The 22,486-nt window shown below is 49.9% G+C and overlaps 2 protein-coding genes across 2 annotated transcripts; one reads left to right on the plus strand and one right to left on the minus strand.

The window, feature by feature from the left end:
* Nucleotides 1–7,251: 7,251 nt before the first annotated feature.
* Nucleotides 7,252–8,744, plus strand: Guca2b (guanylate cyclase activator 2B). Its single transcript, XM_026410382.1, has 3 exons — nt 7,252–7,341; nt 7,769–7,955; nt 8,686–8,744. The coding sequence occupies exons 1-3, from the start codon at nt 7,252–7,254 to the stop codon at nt 8,742–8,744; spliced, it is 336 nt and encodes a 111-aa protein (XP_026266167.1).
* Nucleotides 8,745–14,759: 6,015 nt separating this feature from the next.
* Nucleotides 14,760–22,486, minus strand: Guca2a (guanylate cyclase activator 2A). Its single transcript, XM_026410410.2, has 5 exons — nt 21,182–22,486; nt 18,691–18,799; nt 16,488–16,629; nt 15,389–15,596; nt 14,760–14,949 (listed from the first exon to the last, which is right to left on the minus strand). Exons 3-5 carry the CDS (start codon nt 16,560–16,562, stop codon nt 14,885–14,887), a joined length of 348 nt encoding a protein of 115 aa, XP_026266195.1. The 5' UTR covers nt 16,563–16,629; nt 18,691–18,799; nt 21,182–22,486; the 3' UTR covers nt 14,760–14,884.

Below are 22,486 nucleotides of genomic sequence, written 5' to 3' on the forward strand. Positions count from 1 at the left end.
CGCCCAGGTCCCCTCCCAGCCGTCCACACCACCCGCTCCCCACAGTAACGCTCCACGATGCGCCCGGCTCCTCCCCTGCGGAGCCCGTGCGGCCGCCCACGCAGCACCCCCACACGCACACGCACCCGCACGCGCCCTCGCGCACGCACCCGCACGCGCCCTCCCGCACGCACGCTGGCTCCTCTGCCGCCCGGTCCCAGTGCCGTTCCCGCTGCGGCTGAACCTTCCCGCCCTCCTCCGCCCACCCCAGCCCCGGGCTCCTCTGACCACTCCGTCCGGAGACGGCGGGACGCGGGCATCTCCCAACCGAGGGACTTTCACAGCGACCTCACGCAGTCCCCTCCCGCGCCTCGGAGGAGCATCCCTAACGACGCCCAGGCGTGGACCCGGGCGGAGAGGCCCCGGGCCCAGACGTGGGCTCAACCCATTAACTCTCAGGGAAGGTAGAGCCTCGCCGGCAAAGCGTCCTCTCGCCCTGCAGAGTGCCCCGGCGGTCGCCAGGGGGCAGCCTTGACCCACTTACTTGCGTTAACCCATTACCCAACCCCCACTCCGCAAAGGAGGCTGGGAGAATATAAAGTAGTTGGAAAAGGTGTGTGTGTGTGTGTGTGTGTGTGTGTGTGTGTGTGTGTAAAACACGATCAATACACTATGGGTAGCCTGGCAAAATGACAGATGATGTGGTTCAGTTGAATTACTAATGTAATGTTGGGCCAACAATTTGGTTCTGAGTTTCCTAGTGGCCATAGCAAAAATAGAACCATTTGTTAGGTCACCCGCCTCTGCTAGAGAAGACCAAAATTTTATTTGAGGAGCTGCTAGGAAATTTGCCATACCTTGGTTTCTGAAACTCCCACTACAGGGTCCAGATCAACTCTACACTATATGCTGATCCTTTAAATTTGTCATCTTTCTGCTTTATCTTTTGATTTAAAGTGATAGGTAAGAACTCACTCCATTTTCTGTCTTCCCATCTTGCTTTTTTGTTTTATTTGAGTGTTTTATTGTTTTTGTAGTAGTGCTGATTAGACCAAGGACACTCTACCACAGAGCTACAGCCCCGGCCCCAGCTCCTTTTAATTTTTTAATTTGAGACAGGGCCTTGCTTCATTGCCCAAATTGGCCTTGAACTTGCAGTCCCCCTCCCTCAGCCTCCTAAGTAGCTGGGATTATAAGCATCCATCTCCATGCCTGGCTGATATCTGTTCTTGAACACATTCCAGTCAGACTTTCCTTCTTACCACTCTTGGAATTGATCTTATCAAGGTCATCAGGGACATTCATGTTGTCAGATCCAGAAACAGTACTCAGGCCTCATTTCGCTGGAGCCAACCATGACCTTTATCCCAGGCCAGCACCCTCTTGCCCCTGAAACATATTCTTGGTATCACTGACATGGGTCTCTCTTGATGTCCACCTACTTCTTTATCTGCCATGCTGGTCCTCCCTTGGGGCCTCACCTCCCAATGCTTCAGAAGCCAAGAGCTCCGGCCTGCACCTCCTTTTATCCATTCTGTCACTCCCTCAATCCAGTTTCAGGACTCAAAGTAGCAGATATGCCAGGATGACGACAGTTATGTCTATGGCCCACATCTGAACTCAGATGTCAAACAGGCATCTCAGACTTAACATGTCCAAACTAGACTCTTGAAACCCTCATGTGGGGTATCAAGAAGCTAGAGCGATTAGAAACCAGAGTGATCTGTTCATTCCTATCTCCCACGTCAGCAAACAGCAGCATCAGTTGACTTGGTGACCCAACCTGATTGTCATCCTGGGCTCCTTTCTTCATTTGGCCTTTTATATCCAAGAGCACAGAAAATCCTGTGGGCGCTGACCTCAGAGCCTCTAAACTCCCAGTCCTTCTCACCACCTCCATTCCCTGTCCCTGTCCCAGTCACCATACTGCTCTGTGGGAAGTAGCTTCATTGTTCTTGTTAATAACTTCATCCTTCATGCCTAGACTGGTGTCTAGCAATGAACCAGCAGTAAATATTTGTTGATTCCAATTATTGAATGTTCTGGAGGTTTCTATATACCAGGACACACAAAGGATGGATTTCTGGAAAAGATTTCACAGCTATGAAAATAAAAAAAAGAGAAAATGCTTTTTGAACACATACCACGTGCCAGGAAGATGCTGGGTGAAGTGATTGTGTCTCGTAAAAGTGGGAAAGTGTCCAAGAGGAAACATTTAATTGTTGGTGGAAGAGATCTTTGAATCATATTCATTTACTCACTTCATCAAGTATTTGTCAAACACAGATTATGGGCCAGGTATTGTTTTAGGAGAATAAAATAGGCGAATTTCTAACTTTAATGGAACTTGCATTCTAGTAGAAAGACTCCAGAAATGGTGTGTGTGTGTGTGTGTGAGAGAGAGAGAGAGAGAGAGAGAGAGAGAGAGAGAGAGAGAGAGAGAGGAACTAGGAGTCATGAGGGAAGCTCTCAGCTCTCTGAAGTAGTATGATCAGGAATGATCTCTTAAAGGAAGTGGCATTTGAACAGAAACCTGGAGGAAATGAGGAGGTGACTCATACCAGTTTATAAGAAAAGAGTAAAACCCCAAGGCAAATAATCTTTGACAGGTTTGGAGGACATGGGAGTGAAAGGCAGAGTTTTTGGAGCTGAGGTCAAAAATGAAGAGAGGGTCCCAAAGGTACATTGTAACTGGAAGCCTGTGATTTTTACTTGGAGTATAGGGGGAAGCCATTCATAAAAACGGGGGAGAGACTTGGATTTTCATACAATCTCTCTGCTACATGGAGAAAGGATTAAAGAAAGACAAGAGAGATCTCTGTGGATGTTTGTCATGGTTAATTTGACATGTCAACTTGGCCAGGCCAAGGTACCCCGTTGTTTTCTAGCTGTTGCTGACAAGAATATCTTTCTAGATATAATTAACATTTATACTCGATAGATTTTGAGTAAAGCAGATTGCCCTCCGTAAGATGTGAGCTTCATCCAGTCAGTTGAAGGTCTTTAGAGCAAAGATAAAAATGTCTCAAAGGAGGAATTCTTCCTCAAGACTGTGACATAGATACTCTGCCTGTGTTTTCCACCTGCTGACCCACCCTTCAGATTCCAGACTCAAATCTGTTTGAATGAAGGATCTTTAAGATAGAGAACATCTCTCCGATGATTAAGAGAGACAACACAAGATGACTTGGAGATTTTATTATTTACAGGTCCTGGGAGGTTAAATGGCATTCCCAGAGACCACATGCATGGAGACCAGGGAGAACATGGAGAGAGAGACCAGTGTGCCAACATCTTTATTGGGTTCTGGGTGTTATCTAAACAGGTTCCCCATAGGGAGTTTTAATTGGTGGGTTTAAAGCAAACAGGCACAAGTTCCAGGAAGTCACACCATGACTGACAGGTAGTTGCTCTGATGTATCTGCACAGTCCATGCAGAGCATGAGGGTCAGGGGGACCAGTCAAACAAGCTGTATCTAGCTGTCCCACAGGGAAGTATTCACCAGGGTGCAGTTGTATGAGGCAGAAATCCAAATCGATCACATTGAGGAACTAGGACGGAGGAGATAAAACTAGAGACTGTGCCAAGGGTGATGGAACCCTACTTCTTGTGTGAGAAAGTCCAACTTATATTTAAAATAGATGCTGGCACAACATAAAATTAAAAGAATTCACTATAGACTATAATATCAACTCTCCCCAAATCTCCAGCCTTCCAACCTACCCTATAGATTTCAGGCTGACCAGCCCTGACAATCACATGAGCCCCCAAGTTCAAGGCTCGTCTGGGCAATTGAGAGAAACCCTATCTCAAAATAAATAAGTAAATAAGGCTGCGGATGTAGCTCCGTAGTAGAATGACCCTGGGTTCCATCCTCAGCACCAAAACAAAACAAAAACAAACACACACAAATTCTACACAGAGAACTGCCTTCAAATTCCTTTTAAGTGAATTAGATGAAAGATTGATAGATAGAGAGATAGATGATAGGTAGGTAGATAGAGCCTGTTGATTCTGTTTCTCTGGAGAACTCTAATACAAGGGTGTCCTAGTAATCTGTGAGACTAATGATGGACCATGGTGGAGGTAGTGAGACATGGTTGGAGTCTAGAAATATTTTGATCTGGATCTGCTGATGAATTGAATTTGGTAAATTAAAGAATGAGAAGCATCAAGAATGCTTCCCAGATTTTCCACCTGAGCAACTGGGTAAATGGGCACACCATGGACCTCGATGGGAGACACTAAAGAAGCAGTTAGACAAATGAGCCTGAGCCACAGGGAGAGATCAGGCTAGTGAGCCAAAAGGCAGTGATGGTATTGAACTCCTTGAGATCAGATAAGACCACAAACAAGATGGTAACCACAGACAGAGGAAAGAGGTCCAAGGACTAAACCCTAGAAAAGAAGGAAATGCCAACGGAAGAAACAAGATGGAGCCCGTGAGATAAGCAGTAACGCTAGAAAACATGGGTCCCAGAAGCCAAATGAAGAAAGATCATTATTCCAAGAAAGCTGGAGCGGTCAGCTAGGAGAAATGCTGCTGGGGAGTGGTCAGTGAGGCAGGGAGAGTCATGGGCTCTGGAGTACCATGGTGGTAGATGCTGGGTAGGGGCCCAGTGTGGGAAGGGAAGCAGCCAAAGCACATGGGCAAACTCTCTCCCACCAGCATCCACGTGAGGCTTCCGTGGGCTGATGTGAGCGTCATTGCCACGTCCACAAAGAAGGAAGTGCCTTGATAATACTTGTCAGCAGACGCAGGTTGGCGGAGGCGGGGGAGAGGGGACAGCCAGGGTTTGCATCTGTGGCCAAGTTGATTTTGATGAATGGTAGGTCATTTATGAAGAGATTAGGAGGAGATGGATTTTGAAAAATGAATTTGAGTCCTATCAGGCAGATGAGGAAGTCATACCTTGTTCCCAGGGAAAGACTGACACTCACTGGAGGACCCAGAAGGTAAAGAAAGGAAAGAGGCCACAGCCACAGGATTCCAAAACCCACAGGGTTGCTCCTGATGTGGTGGCAGAGCCCTTGATGCTGATAGAAAAAGCGTGTGATCAAGAGGTCTCGTGACAACTTCTGATGCTCATTTTTTTTTTTTTAATGAGAAACTGAGACCACAGAGGTTTTGTCCCATGCTCGAGTTCAGCTTGCAGAAGCCAGAGATCAGAACTGTTCCAGCTGCATCTTGTCTAAGAGGGTTCCATGGAGAAGAACAGGCAGGGAAACTACCCTATACTGTAGGTTCCCTGTGGGCTAGGTGCTTCCTGGGAAAATGGTCAGTCAGGGGACAGAGAGAGTCACATGCTCCCTGGAACAGGGAATACCCAGTTTTTCCTTTTAGCAACCATGGTAGAGTGGTTCATTATGTTTTCTACTTTCCTGTTGAAGAAACAATGGCTCAGAGATGCTAAGTAACTTGTTCAGGGTCATATAACTAATGACTGCTGGATTCTGGGTTAAGAATGCTCTGGATAGAAAACCTGCAGCCAGGCATTGTGGTGCACACCTGTAATCCCTGTGGCTTGGGAGGCTGAGGCAGGAGGATTGGGAGTTCAAAGCCAGTCTCAGCAAAATCAAGGCGCTCAGCAGCTCAGTGAGACCCTGTCTCCAAATAAAATACAAAATAGGGCTGGGGATGTGGCTCAGTGGTCGAGTGCCCCTGGGTTCAAGTTCCCAAACAAAAGAAAAGAAAAAAAAATACTGTTCACTCCTCCTATTCCCACAGAGAAACAAACAGGGTGCCTCACAGGCCTCAGGCTACTTGTTTATAAAATGGAGACAATCGTTACACCCATCCCATAGGATTAAATGGGATTATGCTGTTCTACAGCATTGCACCTGGCACACAGCCCTCAAGAAATGAAAGTTATTTTTTGTCTGATGATCCTTTTCATTTTATGGACATGAAAGCATGTCAAGTCTATTCATAAAGGCTGAAGTTGGCATTCAAAACAAGACATAGGAAATTCCAAAGTTCACTAGAGATTGTTTTCCATCTCAATCCAAGATAAAAATGAGATGATGGGCATTTCCAGCAAATGGACTGCATCGGTGAAAACGTGCCATGATATTAGGCATACGTCAGTCAGGGTGGCGAGATAGAGCAGGTTTTAGCCACCAAGTTGGAGTGGGATCTTGGAATCCAAGATGGGCCATGGGAGCCAAGATCATGCATGGGGTACCTGCCACATGCCAGAGTCGGTGCCTGGCAGATCTGAATCCTGGCCCTGCCACTCTTGACAGCCACCTGAGCTGGCCATGGTGATATCACCCTTATAGACTTTGCCCTCTTCTCTCTGACCCAACCTTCGGCCACTGAGGCAGTGAGTTACCCATTGCCTAGAAGGTAGTTGTGAGAGTGAGGAACCTGCTGCAGGTGTGCTACCCGGGACACGAAGGTGACTCAGGGGGACTGGAGTCCCCTCGCACTCATAACACCCTTCAGTCGTGGGTTTTTTTTTTATGTCCACGTGATGGAGGAGGAAATGAAGCTTCAGTCAGACTTGATGAGACTCCCAGGATCACAGAGCCGCAAGCCCAGTGCTCTTTCTTCCATGCTGGGTTAGGCTGTTGGGTTCTGAAAGGGACGGACAGGACAGATGGGTCATATGAAGCCAAGGGCACCAGGCACAGGTAGGAGACAGCAAGCAGAGGCCTGGGCAAGACCTGGACAGAAGGATGGTCCTTCAATGGACTGGGGAGAGGAGTGGGAGATGTGGGGGTTTTGAGGGCGTCAGGGCTGGAGCACCCTGACATTAGCGCTGTATCTGCCCACCTTGTCCTGGCACTTCTGCCCCTGTGCACCTTTCACAGAGAAAGAACTGTGGCTGACGTGGGCCAGAAAGGGCTGGCTGTAGTCTCTCTGCCATTGGTTAGGTCTGAGACCTGGGACAAATTGCTTCATCTCAGGAACCTTACTCTCCCCGTCTGTGAGATGGTTCCCCTGTCTTTCCACTCCTGCAGGTGCCAAGGAGTGGAGGAAAGTGCAGTGGTCTGCGACCTTCACAGAGAACCCTGCCCAGGCAGGCAGCTGACCCAGCCCCACCATGTTCCTGTGTGCTCTGGGCGTCCCCTGGTCATCATCCCCAATCCCCTGCCTGGGAACCAGCTCTGGGCTTGTCAGAGAGCCAAATTTCTGACAATCCCGCCCCAGATGGCCAGTTAATGAGTGACCAGGGCTCTAGAGCTTGGCCTATAAAGACTGCTAGCCAGGGAAGCCGGTGGGAGCCAGGGGACAGCAGCAGCAGCGAGAACACAAAAGGACAGAGATGGACAGCAGGACTGCGTTGGGGCACCTGCTGGGGGCAGCTGTGGGTCTCCTGCTTCTGCTGCAGAGCACACAGTCAGTCCTCATCAAGGTGAGTCCCTCTGGTTAACTTGGAGTTGGCATTATTGCCCTGTGAGTTCAAGGAGAGTGACCTGTTAGTGATTATGTCCCAGAACCAGGATCCCTAAAGGAATGTCAGATAAGGGAGCGGAGGCTCAGATGTGGGAAGAGAAAGTTATCCAGTCCAGAACACAGCTGGGATTGGAACCAGGGTCCCTCATCTCTGACATCCATGCCTTGAGCCAGCACGCTCCAAGGCTCTGTGTAGACCTGGCCAGGCCCTCACGGCCAGCAGCATAGTGGGGAGCCAAGGGCTGCTTCCTCCACCCAGGTGGCCCTTTCCCGTGTGTCCTGGACTTTCCATCAAGACAGGGAAGGGGCCAGAAGACCTATGGGGTCAAGTGCCTGCCCTGGTCCAAGGCCTGACCTCCTCCCATCTCCCCGACACCCACCCCCAGTACCAAGGCTTCGAGGTCCAGCTGGAGTCGGTGAAGAAGTTGAGTGCCCTGGAGGGGCAGCAGGAGCCCAGCCCTCACCTGCAAACCAAGAGCCTCCTGCCCTCTGTGTGCCACCACCCAGCTCTGCCCCAGGACCTCCAGCCCATCTGCACCTCCCAGGAAGCCGCCAGTATCTTCCAGACCTTGAGTAGGTGCCCCCACCCCTGCACACCTCCCGCCCCTCCTGCCGCCTCCACCATCCCAGCTCCTCCTCCACAGGTGCTTTCTGTTAAGCTCCTGTGGCTACGGAGAGGGAGGTTCAAGAACCCAACCCCCCCCCCGCCCCAGGACAGCCCCCATCTGGGCACAGTGAGGCCAGGAGCCCCCTTAGTCCCAGGGAGTCCCTCAAAGCCTTCCCAGGTGGGAGGGAAGAGAGCCCAGGGAACAGCCCCCGAACACACAGTGAGTGCTTGGGAGAGCAGCAGAAGAGCCCGGTCCTCACACCTGATGGGACAAGGGTCCAAAAAGCTTCCAAGGGGAGATGGTGGCTGAGCTGACAGCAGAGGGATGAGGCAGAGCCAGGCAGCGGAACACAGTGACTGGCAGGCATTTTGCTGAGCCTGTTCTGGGCCGGTCCCCGTGTCCCTCCTTTGTCCACCTTCCCTCCTACGTACCTTTGAAAGGTTTAGCTGTCCATGGAGCAGACAAGAAAAGGGCACAGACCAAAGTCCCCTGCCCAGTCCCTGCTTGGAGGGAGAGCACCTGGGATGGGGACCAGCCTCACTACTTCCAAAGCTCCCTATGCCCATTCTGTGAAGAAGGTGCTGGGTCCCCTCCTACACAGCCCCTCTCTGCAGTCTGTCCAGCAGCTCCCCTGTGGCCACCCACCTTCCAGGTCCAGGGTTAGGGTCAGCTGGCTGACTTTCTTTCCTGCCCAGGGACCATCGCCAATGATAACTGTGAGCTGTGTGTAAATGTCGCCTGCACCGGTTGCTGAGATGCCCCTGGGAGCCTTGAGCTCACCCTGGACGCCTGGCCCCTCACACTCAAGCAGAGGCTCCTGGCCACTACAGTTGTCACCACCCTCCCAGGCCAGAGCAGCTTGATCAATAAAGCAATGGGACACAAGATTGAGCAGGGTTCCCTGCTCCTGAATAAACTCTCCACTCACATGGAGCCAAGTGTCTGTTTGTCCATTGGAACATCTTGGGAAGCTGCATGGGTTGAGGGCAAGGTTGGACAGAAGATAACAGGCAGAACTTCCCAAGCCCAAAGAGCTGATTCATTAAGCCCCATATCATAGATGAGGGAGCAAAGCTCAGGTGGAGAGTCACATGACCTCACAGAGCAACCCAGGCTTGCAAGACCCTCAGGCTGAGCTCCAGGACCCCAGCGTCAGAGCTAGCTTCTGTACTCCTGACAGGGGTGAGGACAATGGGAGGAGGGATGGAGGGAGGTCACCTGTGGCCTTCCCAGGCCCACACCAGGGCTGGCTCTGCCAGTGGCCTTCTCAGAAGACAAAGGTCTTCTCTAAGCTCCCACTCTGCTCTTGGCCTCCTGGGAGCCATCTGGCCAGCTCCAGCTGGAAGACCTTCCTTTCTCCTCCCCAGCCCAGTGGCCCCAAGGAGTACTAATAGTAGCCAACATTAATTGAGCATTTGCTATATCCTGGACACCATTCTGAACATTTGGCACATGCAACTCACAACAGTCAGGTGAAGTAGACATTGTGGTTAACTCCCATCTCCCTTACCAGTCAGGAGGGTAGGCACAGAGAAATACTCAGCCTGGGACCAGAGACTTGGAAAGTGGCTAAGCAGGTTCTTCCCAGGACGCCTGGATCACAGTCTGTGTTCTGACCATGCTGTCCCTGCCTTTCCATGTTGCCAGCCTACTGAAGCTGCTGCTGAAGGCAGGGCCCAGTGCAGCCACCACCACCTCCCAATAGCCTTCAGGGCCCTTGGCTAAAGCCAGGGGACATGCTAGGAATCCCTGGGAACAGAGTTGATCCAAGAGCTGTGCTGGGAATTCCCAGTAGTGGGGCCTTTCCAGAGCAAACTCCATCTTGTCCTTCATCCTGGGCAACCAAGGAGGAGGGAAGCCAGATACAAAGGACCTGTGCCTTCTAGAAGCTCCCCAAGGCCATGGTGACTCCTCAGTCAGCTGCCCAACCTGATTGCCCAGTTTTTCTCAGGAATTCTGCAGGCTCCAGCCTCTTTCTCTCCCTCCCCCAGGGTGAGGTTGACTGGGGCCCTTTGCAAGGCCTGCTGTAGCAATTTAGGCCCCTACTCCTCACCCTCAACCATCACTCAGGCCAGGCCAAAGCTTCCTTCATGGCCTTGTAGCCTGTAGGCCCCCCATGCTCCTTATACTGCTGTGGTTCCCCAGTGCCACTTCTCAAGTCTAACTTGAGCCCAGACATGCTCTGGATGCAAGTTCCCTATAGCTCACCTGGTGGAGATAGCGAAGGGAACAGTCACTGTGGAGCACCTCTCATGTGCAGAACAGCAGCACCTACAAAGTGCTCTCCGTGGTCCAGCAGAGCTTTGTTTTCCTTCCCCTTTTCCCTCCTCTCCCCCTCCTCTTCCTCTTTCTTTTTACCATGCCCTCATTTTATCCCCTGCTCCCAGTCCCTGGTAACCACCCTTCTACTCTCTGCATGGATGCGTTAGATTTCTTTTAGATTCCACCTGAAGTGAGGCCATGCACACCTTGTTCTTTCTATGCCTGGCTTATTTCACTTAGCACAATTTCCTCCACGTTTATTTATGCTCTTCATGGACAACAGAATCAATCCATTTTTCTATTTTTCTTTTTTTTAGTGATAAAAAAAAGAAAGTCAACAAAATACCCAAGAAAAACAATTGAGGAGGAAAGGTTGATTTGGGCTCATGGTTTCAGAGGTTTCAGCCCATGGTTGGCTGGTTCTGAGATGGAAACATCATGGCGGAAGGGTGTGGCAGAGGAAAGCTGCTCACCTCATAGTAGCCATGAAAAGGAGAATGGGGAAAATAGGCCAGGGATAAGATAAACCCTTCCGGGATACACCCACATTGACCCACCTAGGCCCCACCTCCTACAGTTTCTAACACCTCCCATTATTGCCATCAAATTGTTAATCCATCAATAGATGAGGTCAAAACTCTCATGATTCAGTTATTTCCCAAGGGCCCTACCTCTGAGCATTGCTGCACTGGGGACAAAGCCATCAACACATGAGCCTTTGGGGGACTTTCTAGATCCAAACCACACCAGGGCTGAATCACATTCCATAGTGTATGTGTCCCATATTTTCTTTATTCCATGCCTTGGCTATTGGGATGGATGCTGCAATAAACATGGTAGTGAAGACACATTTTGGACATATTGATTTCTTATCTTAGGTATGTCCAAAATGAAATTGCTGGGTCCATATGGTAGTTCTCATTTTAATTAGAGGAAAGACCTCCATTCCATCAGAGGGCTAATGACTGCACCAATTTACATTCCTACCAACAGGGTACAGGGGTCTGTTTTTGCTACATCCTTCCCAACACACCCTTTTACCTTTTGGAATGAATATATATGCCTTTTTTTTTTTTTAAAGATTGAGGTGGTATCTCATCATGGTTTACTAACACTTCTCTAGTGATTGGTGATATTGATTACCTTTTCATATACCTTATGGCTGTTCATTTATCTTTTTTGAGAAATATCTTCTCAGGTCCTTTGCCCACTTTAAATTTGGATTACTTGTTTTCTTGCTAATGAGTTGCTTGTGTTCTTATATATCTTGGCTATTAATCCCTCATCAGTTCTCCATTCCATAGGTTATCTCTTATTCTTAGCTCTGTACAACTTTTTGGGTTTGATGCCATCCCATTTTTCATATCCAAAACCAATGCCAAGAATTCCCCCCTCCCTATCTTCTGGTAATTCTACAATTCAGGTCTTATACTTAAGTTTTTAATTCATTTGAGTTGATTTTTTTATATGGGATGAAATTATTCTTCTGCATGTGGATATCCAGTTTTCCTAGAACAATTTATTGGACAATTATTATGTGATTTTGGCATTTTTGTCAAAGATCAGTTGTAGACTTATTTCTGGAGTCTATTCTGTTTCACTCATTTGTATGTTTGGTGTGTGTGTGTGTGTGTGTGTGTGTGTGTGTGTGTGTGTGTTAATCAGTACCATGCTATTTTTATTACTATAGCCTTGGAGTAGATTTTGAGATTAGATCATGTGGTGCATTCAGCTTTGTTCTTTTTGCTTGAGATTTCTTTAACAATTTTGAGTCTTTCATGCATCCATTTGAAGTTTAGAATTTTTTTCCTATTTCTGTGAAAAAATATCATTGGACTTTTGATAAGGATTGCATTGAATCTGTAGAATGCTTTTGGTAGTGTGGACATTTTAATTATATTAATTCTTTCAATCCATGAACATGGAATATTTTTCCATTTATTTATGTTTTCAATTTCCTTCATTAATATTTTGTATTTTTCAGTTTATGGTTCTTTTGCCTACTTTCTTAAATTATTCCTAAGCTTTGTTTTGCTGTTGTAAATAATATTTCCTTCATTTGTGTTTTGGATAGTTCATTGTTAGCATGTAGAAATGCTACTGATGAACCCAGGGGCACTTAATCACTAAGCCATGTCCCCAGCCCTTTTTTCATATCTTATTTAGAGACAGGGTCTCGCCGAGTAAATTAGGGCCTCACTGAGTTGCTGAGGCTGACTTTGAACTTGCAAATCCTCCTGCCTCAGCCTCCCAAGCCACTGGGATTATAGTTGTGTGCCACTCCGCCAAGCAATGCTATGATTTTTGTATGTTTATTTAATATCCTGCAACCTGTTTATGAGTTCTAACAATTTTTTTTGGTGAAGTATTTTTGGTTTTCTATATCTAAGATCATGTGTTCTACAATAGAGACAATTCAACGTCTTCCTTTCCGAGTTGCATGCCTTTTATTTATTTTCTCATTTAATTTCTATTGCTAGGATTTCCATCACTATGTTGAACGGAAGTAGGAAGAGTGGGCATCCTTGTTTTATTCCTGATCTTAGAAGAAAACCTTTGATAATTTTTTTATGACTCTTCTCTTCTCCCCCCCTTAGTCTAGCTAAAGGTTTGTCAAAATTTTCATCTTTCAAAAGGCTCTTAGTTTTGTTAATTCTTCTATTGTTTTTCTAATTATTTCTATTCTGATCTTTATTATTTCCTTCCTTCTGCTAACTTTGCTCTAAGTTAGTGGACGTTCTTTTTCAGGAGTAGCTATTTTCCTGGTTCCTTGAGGTGTAATATTAGATGGCTTACTGAGACTCTTTCTGTGTAGGCATTTAGTGCTTCCCTCTTTGAACTGTTTTTTTGCTGCATCCCATAATTTTCGGTATTTTGTGTTTTTATTTTTGCCTGTCTGAAAATATCTTTCAACTTTCCTTTTAATTTCTTCTTTGACCTGTTGGTTGTCAAAGACCCAGGGAGCTTTAAAAACTTTACCAGGTATTACTTCCTCTCATCTTCATTCAACTCTACAGAAATAGGAATTCTTGCCATCCCATTTTTACAGATAAGGGAACTGAGGAGTAAACGACCCCCAGTCACACAGCTCTAACAAGCAAAGCCAGGATTAATTGCCGGAGAGTCTGACTCCAGAATTCAAGCATTAAGTGATTCTACCCACCACACATCTCGTCACTCCCCCAGCCACCTGGGGAGGCAGGATCTGTTCTCATCCCATTTCCAGATGAGGAAATCAAGGCTGGGGAGGGGCACACGCCTTGCAAATGACATGCTCAGGCTCAAATCCAATCTGACAGCCTCCCAGGCTCTGCACTGTCCCATCTGAACTATTACTGTTCCAGTGCCTCTTTGTTTATGTGTGCATCATCCTAACCTTCTGGAAATTTCTCTTCCTTCCTCTTCTACATTGGTTTTAAAGTCCATCCATTCTGATGCAAGTCCCCAAGGGCTAATGAAAATGTATCTCACCTCAGCTAGATGAGATGTCACCCTCTGAATATCACAGATCATGGGAATCCTACCTGAATGACTCTGTGGCACTTCCTCTCCACCTGACTCCCCAAGAAGGACCCTGGTGATCTCCTCTTTCCTTGTTCCCTCTCCTTCCACTGACTGGCCTTACTTCCTTTTCTTAGGTCTCACACAGCATGTTGAAAGCTTGAGGCTGGAGCCCAAGGCTGAAACCACCTTGTCTTAGCTTCCCCTCTACCCTGGTCTATCCCCATGCTATCAACATGTGGGTAGACTTCACCCTGTCTGGGGATAGAGAGGCTCCCCAGACACAGCACAACAGGGTAAATAGAGTTGTGCAAGGATGTGGGTAATCAACGTGCACAGAAAGCACCAAGGACAGAGTAGGAGCACTACAGCTCTTCTTGGGGGAATCAGACAAGACAACTTGAGGAGAGGGCATGGAGTGATGTTTGGAGCCTGGGTCGTTTACCTGGCCAGCGGTGCAGGCAGAGAGTCAGTGCAGAGGTAGGTGAGTGGGAGCAAAGGAAATGGCCATAGGTGTGCAGCTTGGGATGGGATCATGGGGGAGGGCAGGAGGCAAGGCTGGCCTTGTCAGAGGAAGCCAGATCCTGGGTGCCTTGAATATTAAGAGCTTGACACTGATCTCATAGTAGAGCAATCCACTGCGCTGGACATCCTAACCAGTTCAGACAGGCTTTGTGGTCATATGTGGCTTTGTGATTTTGGTGACCCCAGAAGTTGTGAAAGAAAAGCAGTGGTTCCACCCTCCTAAGTGATGGCCTAGAGATTCCGGTCCCCTTGATTCCCGTGTGTGGTGGCAGCCCCAAGCAAGTGGATAGCTTAGCAGGGAGCTTGGGATCCTTCCACTCTGGCATGCTGAACCCTGAGTTTCCCAGGATAGGACGGGCATCCACAAAGCAAGAGACAAAGGCAACACTGGAAGGACTCTGGAATCTGGTTTATTAGTCGAGGGTTGGCTGGATCTCTAGTACCCCTGCCCCTCTCTGGGCTGTTCTCTCCTCACCCCCAACCCCCACCCCCAATTCTGGGGCAGGGCAGGTTGTGCAGCTGGGTGTGGGAATATCAGAGGCTGCCCCTCCAGCAGAAGACAGGGCTTCCCTGCAAAGTTGGGAGAGGGCAGTGAGCACCACCGCCCTAGCATCCAGCACAGGCAGCGAAGGCACAGATCTCACACGTGCTCGGGTCTTCAGCGATGGCCTCTGGACAGGAGAGATGGGGCCTGATGAGAGCCAGCAATCCCTCCCCCATGGGCCCCTGCCTCCCTTCAGCCAGAGCTTGAATAGCAGCCACCCAATCCCCAGGAGAGGCCCAACAAGCCTGGCCTCTCTGACCCATGAAGGGGCTTTCCATCCCCAAAAGGGCATATGGACCACTCAAGCCATCCAATCAGAATGAAGGTTCTACCCAGAGAAGAGATAACACTAGCACCAGATGTTGGGGCACAGTACTACCTACCAACCCATCCGTCTGAACCAGGATCTTCCTAAGTCTCACCAGTTACAACTTGGAACTAACCGTAACGTGAGCTCAACAGACCCACCAATTAGAACAGAGCCCCACCTACCATAGAACATCTCTTCCTCAAGAGCCATCAACAGAGAATCCCCCAGCCCAGCCTTCCCAGAGGAGGTCGCTCACCCAGCCTCTGCAGGATCTCCTCAGCATTGGGCTCCTTGCAAACAGGCTTGATTTCTTCTGGAAACTTTTCATAGCTGCAGATCACAGGAGCCACAGGCTTACCAAGGGTGGGCACAAGCTTCCTGAAGTTCCCAATCTTAGGCTCCGGGAGATCCCAGAGGTCTTTAAGTTTCTTCACTGACTCCAGGGAAAAGGAGAAGTCTCCATCCTGAGCAAGACAGCCAAGGCAGGAGGGCAGGCTTCAGCTCCCTGGTGGGACCCCAACCCTGCAGTTTCAGCTCTAGGGCACACGAGCAATGTGCCTAGGAAACAGATGCTCCAGTGAGCTGGTGTGGGGGTCAGAGCCGGTCCCTGCCCTGCTGGCTTTGCTCTGTGACCCTGGGTACCCGGAGGCCTCAGGTTCTGCAAGTTGTCATGAGTAATGAAGAAAATGGAGGTGGAGGGCCAGGGACACAGTAGGTGCCTGATGAGGACTCCGTGAGCTGGTTTTTAGGGAGAGGTGCAGCAGAGTCTCAGTTCCACACAGCCATGCACAGGCTGCATTCCCCTGAGCCCCCATCTCCAGCCTGCAGCCTGGTTTTTGTTTAAGAGGCTCCAGGAGTCTCTCATAGTGAGGATCCCCTACTGGGTGCCAGCATTCTTGGCACTGTCCTGCAACCAACCATCTGGACCGCTGGGGTGTCCTCACAGTTCCTGGGACCCAGATGGTTGCTCTAGCTGAGCACAGAGCTGAGGAGTAAGGCCTGGGTTTGAATCCAGCTTTTTCATTTCTCCGCTGGACATCTCTTTTATAGAACCTCTCTGGGGCTCAGCTTCCTTCTCCTGTAAAATGGAGTTAAAAACCGACTCCTCCCAGGGTGCTGGGGCCTCAATGAGAAGCTTGGGGAGGTACCGTAACTGGCAGGCATTCCATCACTCACCTTTCCCAGTTTTCTCTCCTACCTGGGTTCTTTCTGCTCCAGGTTTGAAGCAAAAGGTGTGTGTGGCTGACAGGACGGAAAAGAGGGTCCCCAAGGAAGTGTAAGCCTCAAATGCCACCTCCACTCCAGTCCCCAAAGCCGCTGTGCTCTCTCAGGGGCCAGGTAGGGATGGGGCTTACCTGCACGGTGACCCCCCCTGCCAGGGTGGCCCAGGCTCCCAGGAGGCACAGCGCTGAGAGCAGGAAGGTATTCATGACTGCAGTTCTCTCTCAGCCCTAGTTGGAGGAGCAGCTGGTCTGGATGTCGCAGGAAACAGTGGGGCTTTAAAGAGGTGAGGGTTACTGAATAACCCTGAGCTTGTGTCAGTGTCTCATCTGCTGCCTGTCAGGCCCCATCAGATAAGGCTCAAGGCAGCCCTGGGAGATAAGAGATCAACCCCAAGCCTGGCAGAGCCCCGGCCGCTCCCAGGGCACCACTTTGACCCACAGGCAGGCTGGGTCGGGCCCTTGCTGTGGGGTGGGGCCTGCAGACCAAGCCCTACCCTTCAGGATGGAGGCCCAAACCCAGACAGTGACGACACTCAGGGCCATTAGGGTGGGGGCAACAGGGCTGCTACTGGGATGGGTTCCAGGGAGGGGCTACCTCACAAGGGGGGCGGCAGGGCAGCTTGGGAGGGTTTCCCAAGGAGGTGGTGTCAGTACTGAGGCCTGGAGAATGGGGCTGGGGTGGGGGTTCTCTGAGATGGGATAGGGTAGAGGATCATTTTGTGCAGAGGGTGTTATGTCTGGGACAAGTGAGAGGTAAGAGAAGCCCAGGATATTGATTAGACCCTTTCTGAGTCTAATTGTCCCAATGTCCTCTGTGGGGACCAATATTAATACCTACTTTATAGACAGGTATTATGGTTTTGAGGATTAGATGAGGCTTTAAATGCCTGGTACACAGGGAGCACTCTGTAGGGGGCCATTCAGTTACATTGTAATCAGCAGCGGATCCTGGTCTTCGCTGCCCCTTTGTGTCACCTGCCTCTCTAAGCCACAGTCTGGCCTCTTCTTGTGCTGGTCCCTTGATCCTGCCAGCCCAGCAGCCTCAGAGTGTCCTGGCCTGAAATCCTCCCAATGGGATTGCAGGTGAGACTGCCTGATGTGTCCTCTGCATCCCACTGGGACTGACCTCCATCCGCACTGCGTGCTCACTGTGTGATCTTTGGCAAGCGGCCCCAGCACACAGGAGAAAGCATCTCCTTGAGGCTCGCAATCTTGCTACTTCATATCCTAGCTAGTTGCCCTGACAGCTCCAAAAAGGGGGTGGGTAATCCCTGGGCCTGCTGCGTAATCAGCACTGAAGAAGGAGCTGGAAGGAGCAGAGCCCCTGGAGGAGGGAACTACAAAGGGGCCCAGGCCTCAGGGAGGGGCAGGAAGCTTTTGATCCACCTCAGACTGGACTTCACTCCCCTTGCTGGTGTGTGTGTCTGTATACACCCAGGTGCATGCATTTACACTGAGGAATGTGTTGTGCATGCCAAGATATATGTGTGTACTCTGAAAGGTGTGTGCGTATGTAGATGTGTGTTTCACAGAGGTTATGTTACATTTGGGCATATGCTGGGGTGTGTGCATGTGTATGCTAACGTGTATGTGTGTTTGTATATCAGGGAGTGTGTGTACATTGGGATGTGTATGTGTGCCAAGGTGTGCATATCTGTGCATGCTTTGGGGATGTGTAAGTTTAAGTGTCTGTGTTAACATGTATTTCTTCATGTGCTAAAGTATGTGGGTGTGCACGTGTGTGCCTGCAGAGGTTTCCCACCCCACCGGGTAGAGGTCTGGAAGGAGTTGGGTTGGAGGCGAGGCCAGTGATCCCTCTGGGACTAAAAAGGGTGCTGGAAAGGGATGAGCATCAGGAACACTCAGGCCATGCTGGGATTGCTGGGGGCTGGGTGGACCTGAGTGGGATTAAGGAACATCAGCTTTAGGTGAGGGGCCGGCCCTGGGGCTGTTATAATGGGGTGGACTGTTGTAGCAGTTGGGGAAGGGAGTCCATGTTGGGGTTTGAACTGGGATTTGGATTAGGGTCAGGGTTAGACTGGGAACAGGGCAGTGCTAGGCTTAGGTTTGGAATTGGGGGCCCAGTTAGGATTGGCCTGATGTGGAGAATGTTCCTGATGTGGAGGTTGCTGTGAGTGTAGGTTAAGCCTCCTTGTAGAGTTGGGACTGAGTTGATTTGCAGTTGAGGTTGGAGGTGTGGCTGGGCTGGGTTTATGATTGGGGTTGGGTCTGGGATTCCATGTGAGGTTAAAGCTGCCTTAGGATTTGATTTGGCCTTAGGATGGGGTTTGGGGTGGGGCTGCTGCAGGCTGAAGGAGCCCTTTCTCTGACTCACCTTGGTTCTCCAGTCTTTGTCCCCTCCAAGGCACAGCAGGATTGGGCTAAGGGGAGGAGACTTTTGTTCCTGATGCCTCTTCTTCCCACAGCCCCCTGGCCAGGACTTGCTGGAATAGAGCAGGAATTGAGGGGTTGGGGACTGTGGGAGTGACATTGCTCCTTGGTGGGAAAGAGGAAGTGGCTCCTAGGCCTTGGCCCTTTGGGTCCTGCCCTACCCAGCCCCCTCTGACATCAGCACTGGGAAATAGGAACCAACTGTTCTTTCCTTGCCCCCAGTTCCCCTCCCCAGCTCTGTTCCCAGCTGTGAATTTAGGCACCCTTCCTACTCTCCAGGGGACATAGGATCTCAGCTTGCACTGAGGTCCTCCCAGGACCTCAAGCTTTCTAGACCCCATGCCCACAACCCGAGTCCCCTTGGTTCCCAGCAACCCATACTCTTCATCATTCTTGTGTGGGCAGGAGGTAGATCTGAGGCTGTTTGGGTTCCTTGCATCCCAAGACCACCTCTTCTGGCAAACTCTTGCTCCTCTGTGGCGTTCCAGGCCATGCCATCTCCTGCTTCTCCATGGAACCCCAACAGAAGCTGCTCCAAACCTCTGGGGTTGAAAGCCAGACACCCTTGCTTGGCACTCAGGGTCATCATGATCAGGCTTCTGCTGAGCTCACCATTCAGCCAAGATCCCAAAGGACTCCCCAGGATGGGACCAGGAAGCAGGGGCCAAACTTGGAGGTCAGAGCTCAGGCTTTGGAGCCAGGCAGCGCCATCATTTAAACTGTGTGTTACTTTCTGGGCCTCAGTTTCTGCCTCTGAGAATTAATAGCTCCAATGCAAATTTCAGCTCTTTTAGAGCTTTCCTAATCAACCCCAACCCTGGCCCCAGCAGTGAGGGTTAAGAGCACTTCCCCTCCTCTGTCCTCCACAGCCTCTACATTCTTCCCAGCATGCACCTCATCAGGCCCATGAGCTGCTGAAAGCAACGCTGGAGTGGAGGGCCCCCCTCATACAGGGCCTGGAGCTAGGTGGGTGCCGCAGGTCTTTATGGAGTCAGGAAGGTGGCAGCCACTGTCTGTCACATTAGCGATGACAGTTAATGCTGATCGGGACTCACTCTGTGCCAAACTCTGGGCTAAGTGCTTGTCATCTGTAGAAACCAGACCCACCCCCCACCACACTGCAGGAAGCTGCAGGCTTTGCCTACTGTCGGGAAGCCCTGCCCTGGGAGGAGGCCAATGCCATTCCTTTTGGCCAAGAGGTCAACATTTGTGTTTTAGTGACCTTATCATGGTTCCTGTGTGCCCATTAGAATTGGGTCCAGTTTGGCTCAATCTTTTGGGGCCCAGCTCCTCTTCCCTCGGCTCAGCAGCCTAAGCTGGTCTTAGCAGAAAGGCCTGGAACAGCCCAGGTGGGGGGCCTAGAAACTCCAATCCTGACCTGGGTGTGGTTCACATTTCACAGCCTCACCTTTAAAACTTATAAATGTATTTTAAAGAGTGTAACAATCTTTGGTTCCTATGGGAACTCAAGGAACCTGAGGTAGACATTACAATGGATATAAACCTACTAACAGTTCAGGGAATACACAAGAAGTAACTATATAACCCCATTTTATAGATGGGTAAGCTGAAGCTCAGCAGCTCAGAGGTTAAATACCATGATTATCCCAAAAGTGCCTATGTGGCTGCAGGGTACTGTTGTATTGCAGAGGGTCACCTGGGCTCTGGAGAGTATAAGTCTAGACACTTATACCTCAACTCAGAGGAAGGTACAATTCATTGTCAAGATTCATTGTCAAGTGGGCTTGGTAGCAGCTGTGGTCACACAGTTATAAATTCCCAAACAGAATCCAGTTCTCTCAAATTCCAAAGAAAAATCTGAACTTCTACTCAATCCAATACCATACCTCCTATATTGTCTTTCTCGTACCAAACTGGCATCTTTTTTCCCCTTCCAGGGAGGAAAAAGAAGAAAGGAGTGGCCATTGAGTCAAACCCTGTGAGGGAGGTCAATGATGTCCACTTAACAGGGAAGGAAGCTAAAGCTCTCAGAAAAAGAGTGCTTAGTGACACACCAAGTGGGTGGCAGTTGGGATTTTAGGCCTGTCAGCCAGAGCCCAAGTCTAGGCTCATACGGAGAAACTTCTCTCCACCCCTCAGGCCCCAGGTGGGTCGGCTCTTTCCCTTGATGATCCAGGGGGGCATCTGTGGAGTGGACAGAGGGTGTGTCTGCCTGTTTGCACAGCAGTGTCATCCCCTGTGCCTGGCCTGGGTGAGGTGGTGGGGTGCTCCACTCACCATCTGTTCCCACTTGGCAGCTGCCTCCTCCTCCCCATCAGCCATCAGCTATGGAGACAACCTCCCACACTGAAGGCTGCTAGGAAGGAGACACACAGCTGGAGAGCCTCCATGTGTCCCAGAAGGGATCTCCCAGAGCCCAGTTGATTGGCAGACAGGACATGGACAGGTTCCATGAGACTCTGTGGGGTACATACCAGGGGCCATGAGAGAAGGACAAACTGAGGGCTGCAGGTCCCCTTAGCTCCATCAGAGAATGCTTGCCAGCCAGGATGGGGTCTGAAGCAGGCTTGATCAGTGGAAAAATTGAACGTAGGAGATGCAGAGGGAAGGAGGCTGGCTTGGGATGAAGCAGTGTGTCTAGAGCAGCAGCCAGAGGGAGGTATAAACACCAGCTCAGAAACAGCACATGGTACAGGCCTGTAATCCCAGCAACTGAGGCACTTGAGGCAAGAGGATGACAAGTTTAAGACCAGCCTCTGTAACTTAGTGATACCCTGTCACAAAATAAAAATATATAAATAAAAGGGCTAAGGGTGTAGCTCAGTGATAGAGCAGCCCTGAGTTTAATCCCAGTACCCTGAAAAGAAAAGACGAAGACACTACCAGCATTTGCCCCTAACCTGGTGACAGTGGGAAGCCATAGGAGGCAAGATCAGATCATGCCAGAGCTGTGATTTAGAAAGACCACAGTGGCAGTGGCATTGAGAGGACTCTGACAAGAAGGGAAGGGGTAGGTGGAAGGCTGCCGGGGCAGGAGTATCAGCTGGTCTTGCAACATGGCAGCAGATAAAGAGAAGACAGTTCCTTGGGACCTCCTGCATGCCTGCACCTGGCAGGCTGCTCTCCACTTGCCTTCTCCATGACACTTTGAGGTATGGCACCCACTGTGTGGATGAGGGAGGGAGGGCAGTGTTTTGCCCACATAGAATTCTAGGTCCTTCTGACTTCAAAGTTCACATTTTTCCCCCACTGCCTTAGGACCTGCAGGGAACAAGCTGGCCAGGATGCTGAGTAACACATCTGACCAGCTTCTGGTCGTCAAGGAAACCAGGGATGGGCAAAGTAGGGGCTGCCAGAGGACCCAGCTCAAAGGCATGTAGGTAGGAGGAGTAGTGACAGGGACAAGACAGAAATGTGATGAGAACAGAAAGACTATCAACGTACATGACCTCACTCTGCCAGCATCTGAGAAGCCAGGTTGATCCCAGTCAAGATCTCCCCAGATATGGGACCTTGGAAGAGGAGGAAGAGGCTAACAAGCCACCAAATTTGAGTGAGGAGCTGTCTCCTGCCTGCAGCTTCTGAACACAGAGACCAAGTCCCAGGCACAATCACACAGGCTGCACAACCACGTACCCAGTCAGACACAATTATACAACTACATGAGCACACGTTGTCATTCACTCACAAACTTATACACATACGTACTTTCACAGAGCTAGAGGACTGTTCCTGCCTCTGCCTATGAACATCGCTCAGGATGGGAAAGGTGGGAAGTG

Source organism: Urocitellus parryii, chromosome 11, assembly GCF_045843805.1.
Source record: "Urocitellus parryii isolate mUroPar1 chromosome 11, mUroPar1.hap1, whole genome shotgun sequence".
Classification (NCBI taxonomy): domain Eukaryota; kingdom Metazoa; phylum Chordata; class Mammalia; order Rodentia; family Sciuridae; genus Urocitellus; species Urocitellus parryii.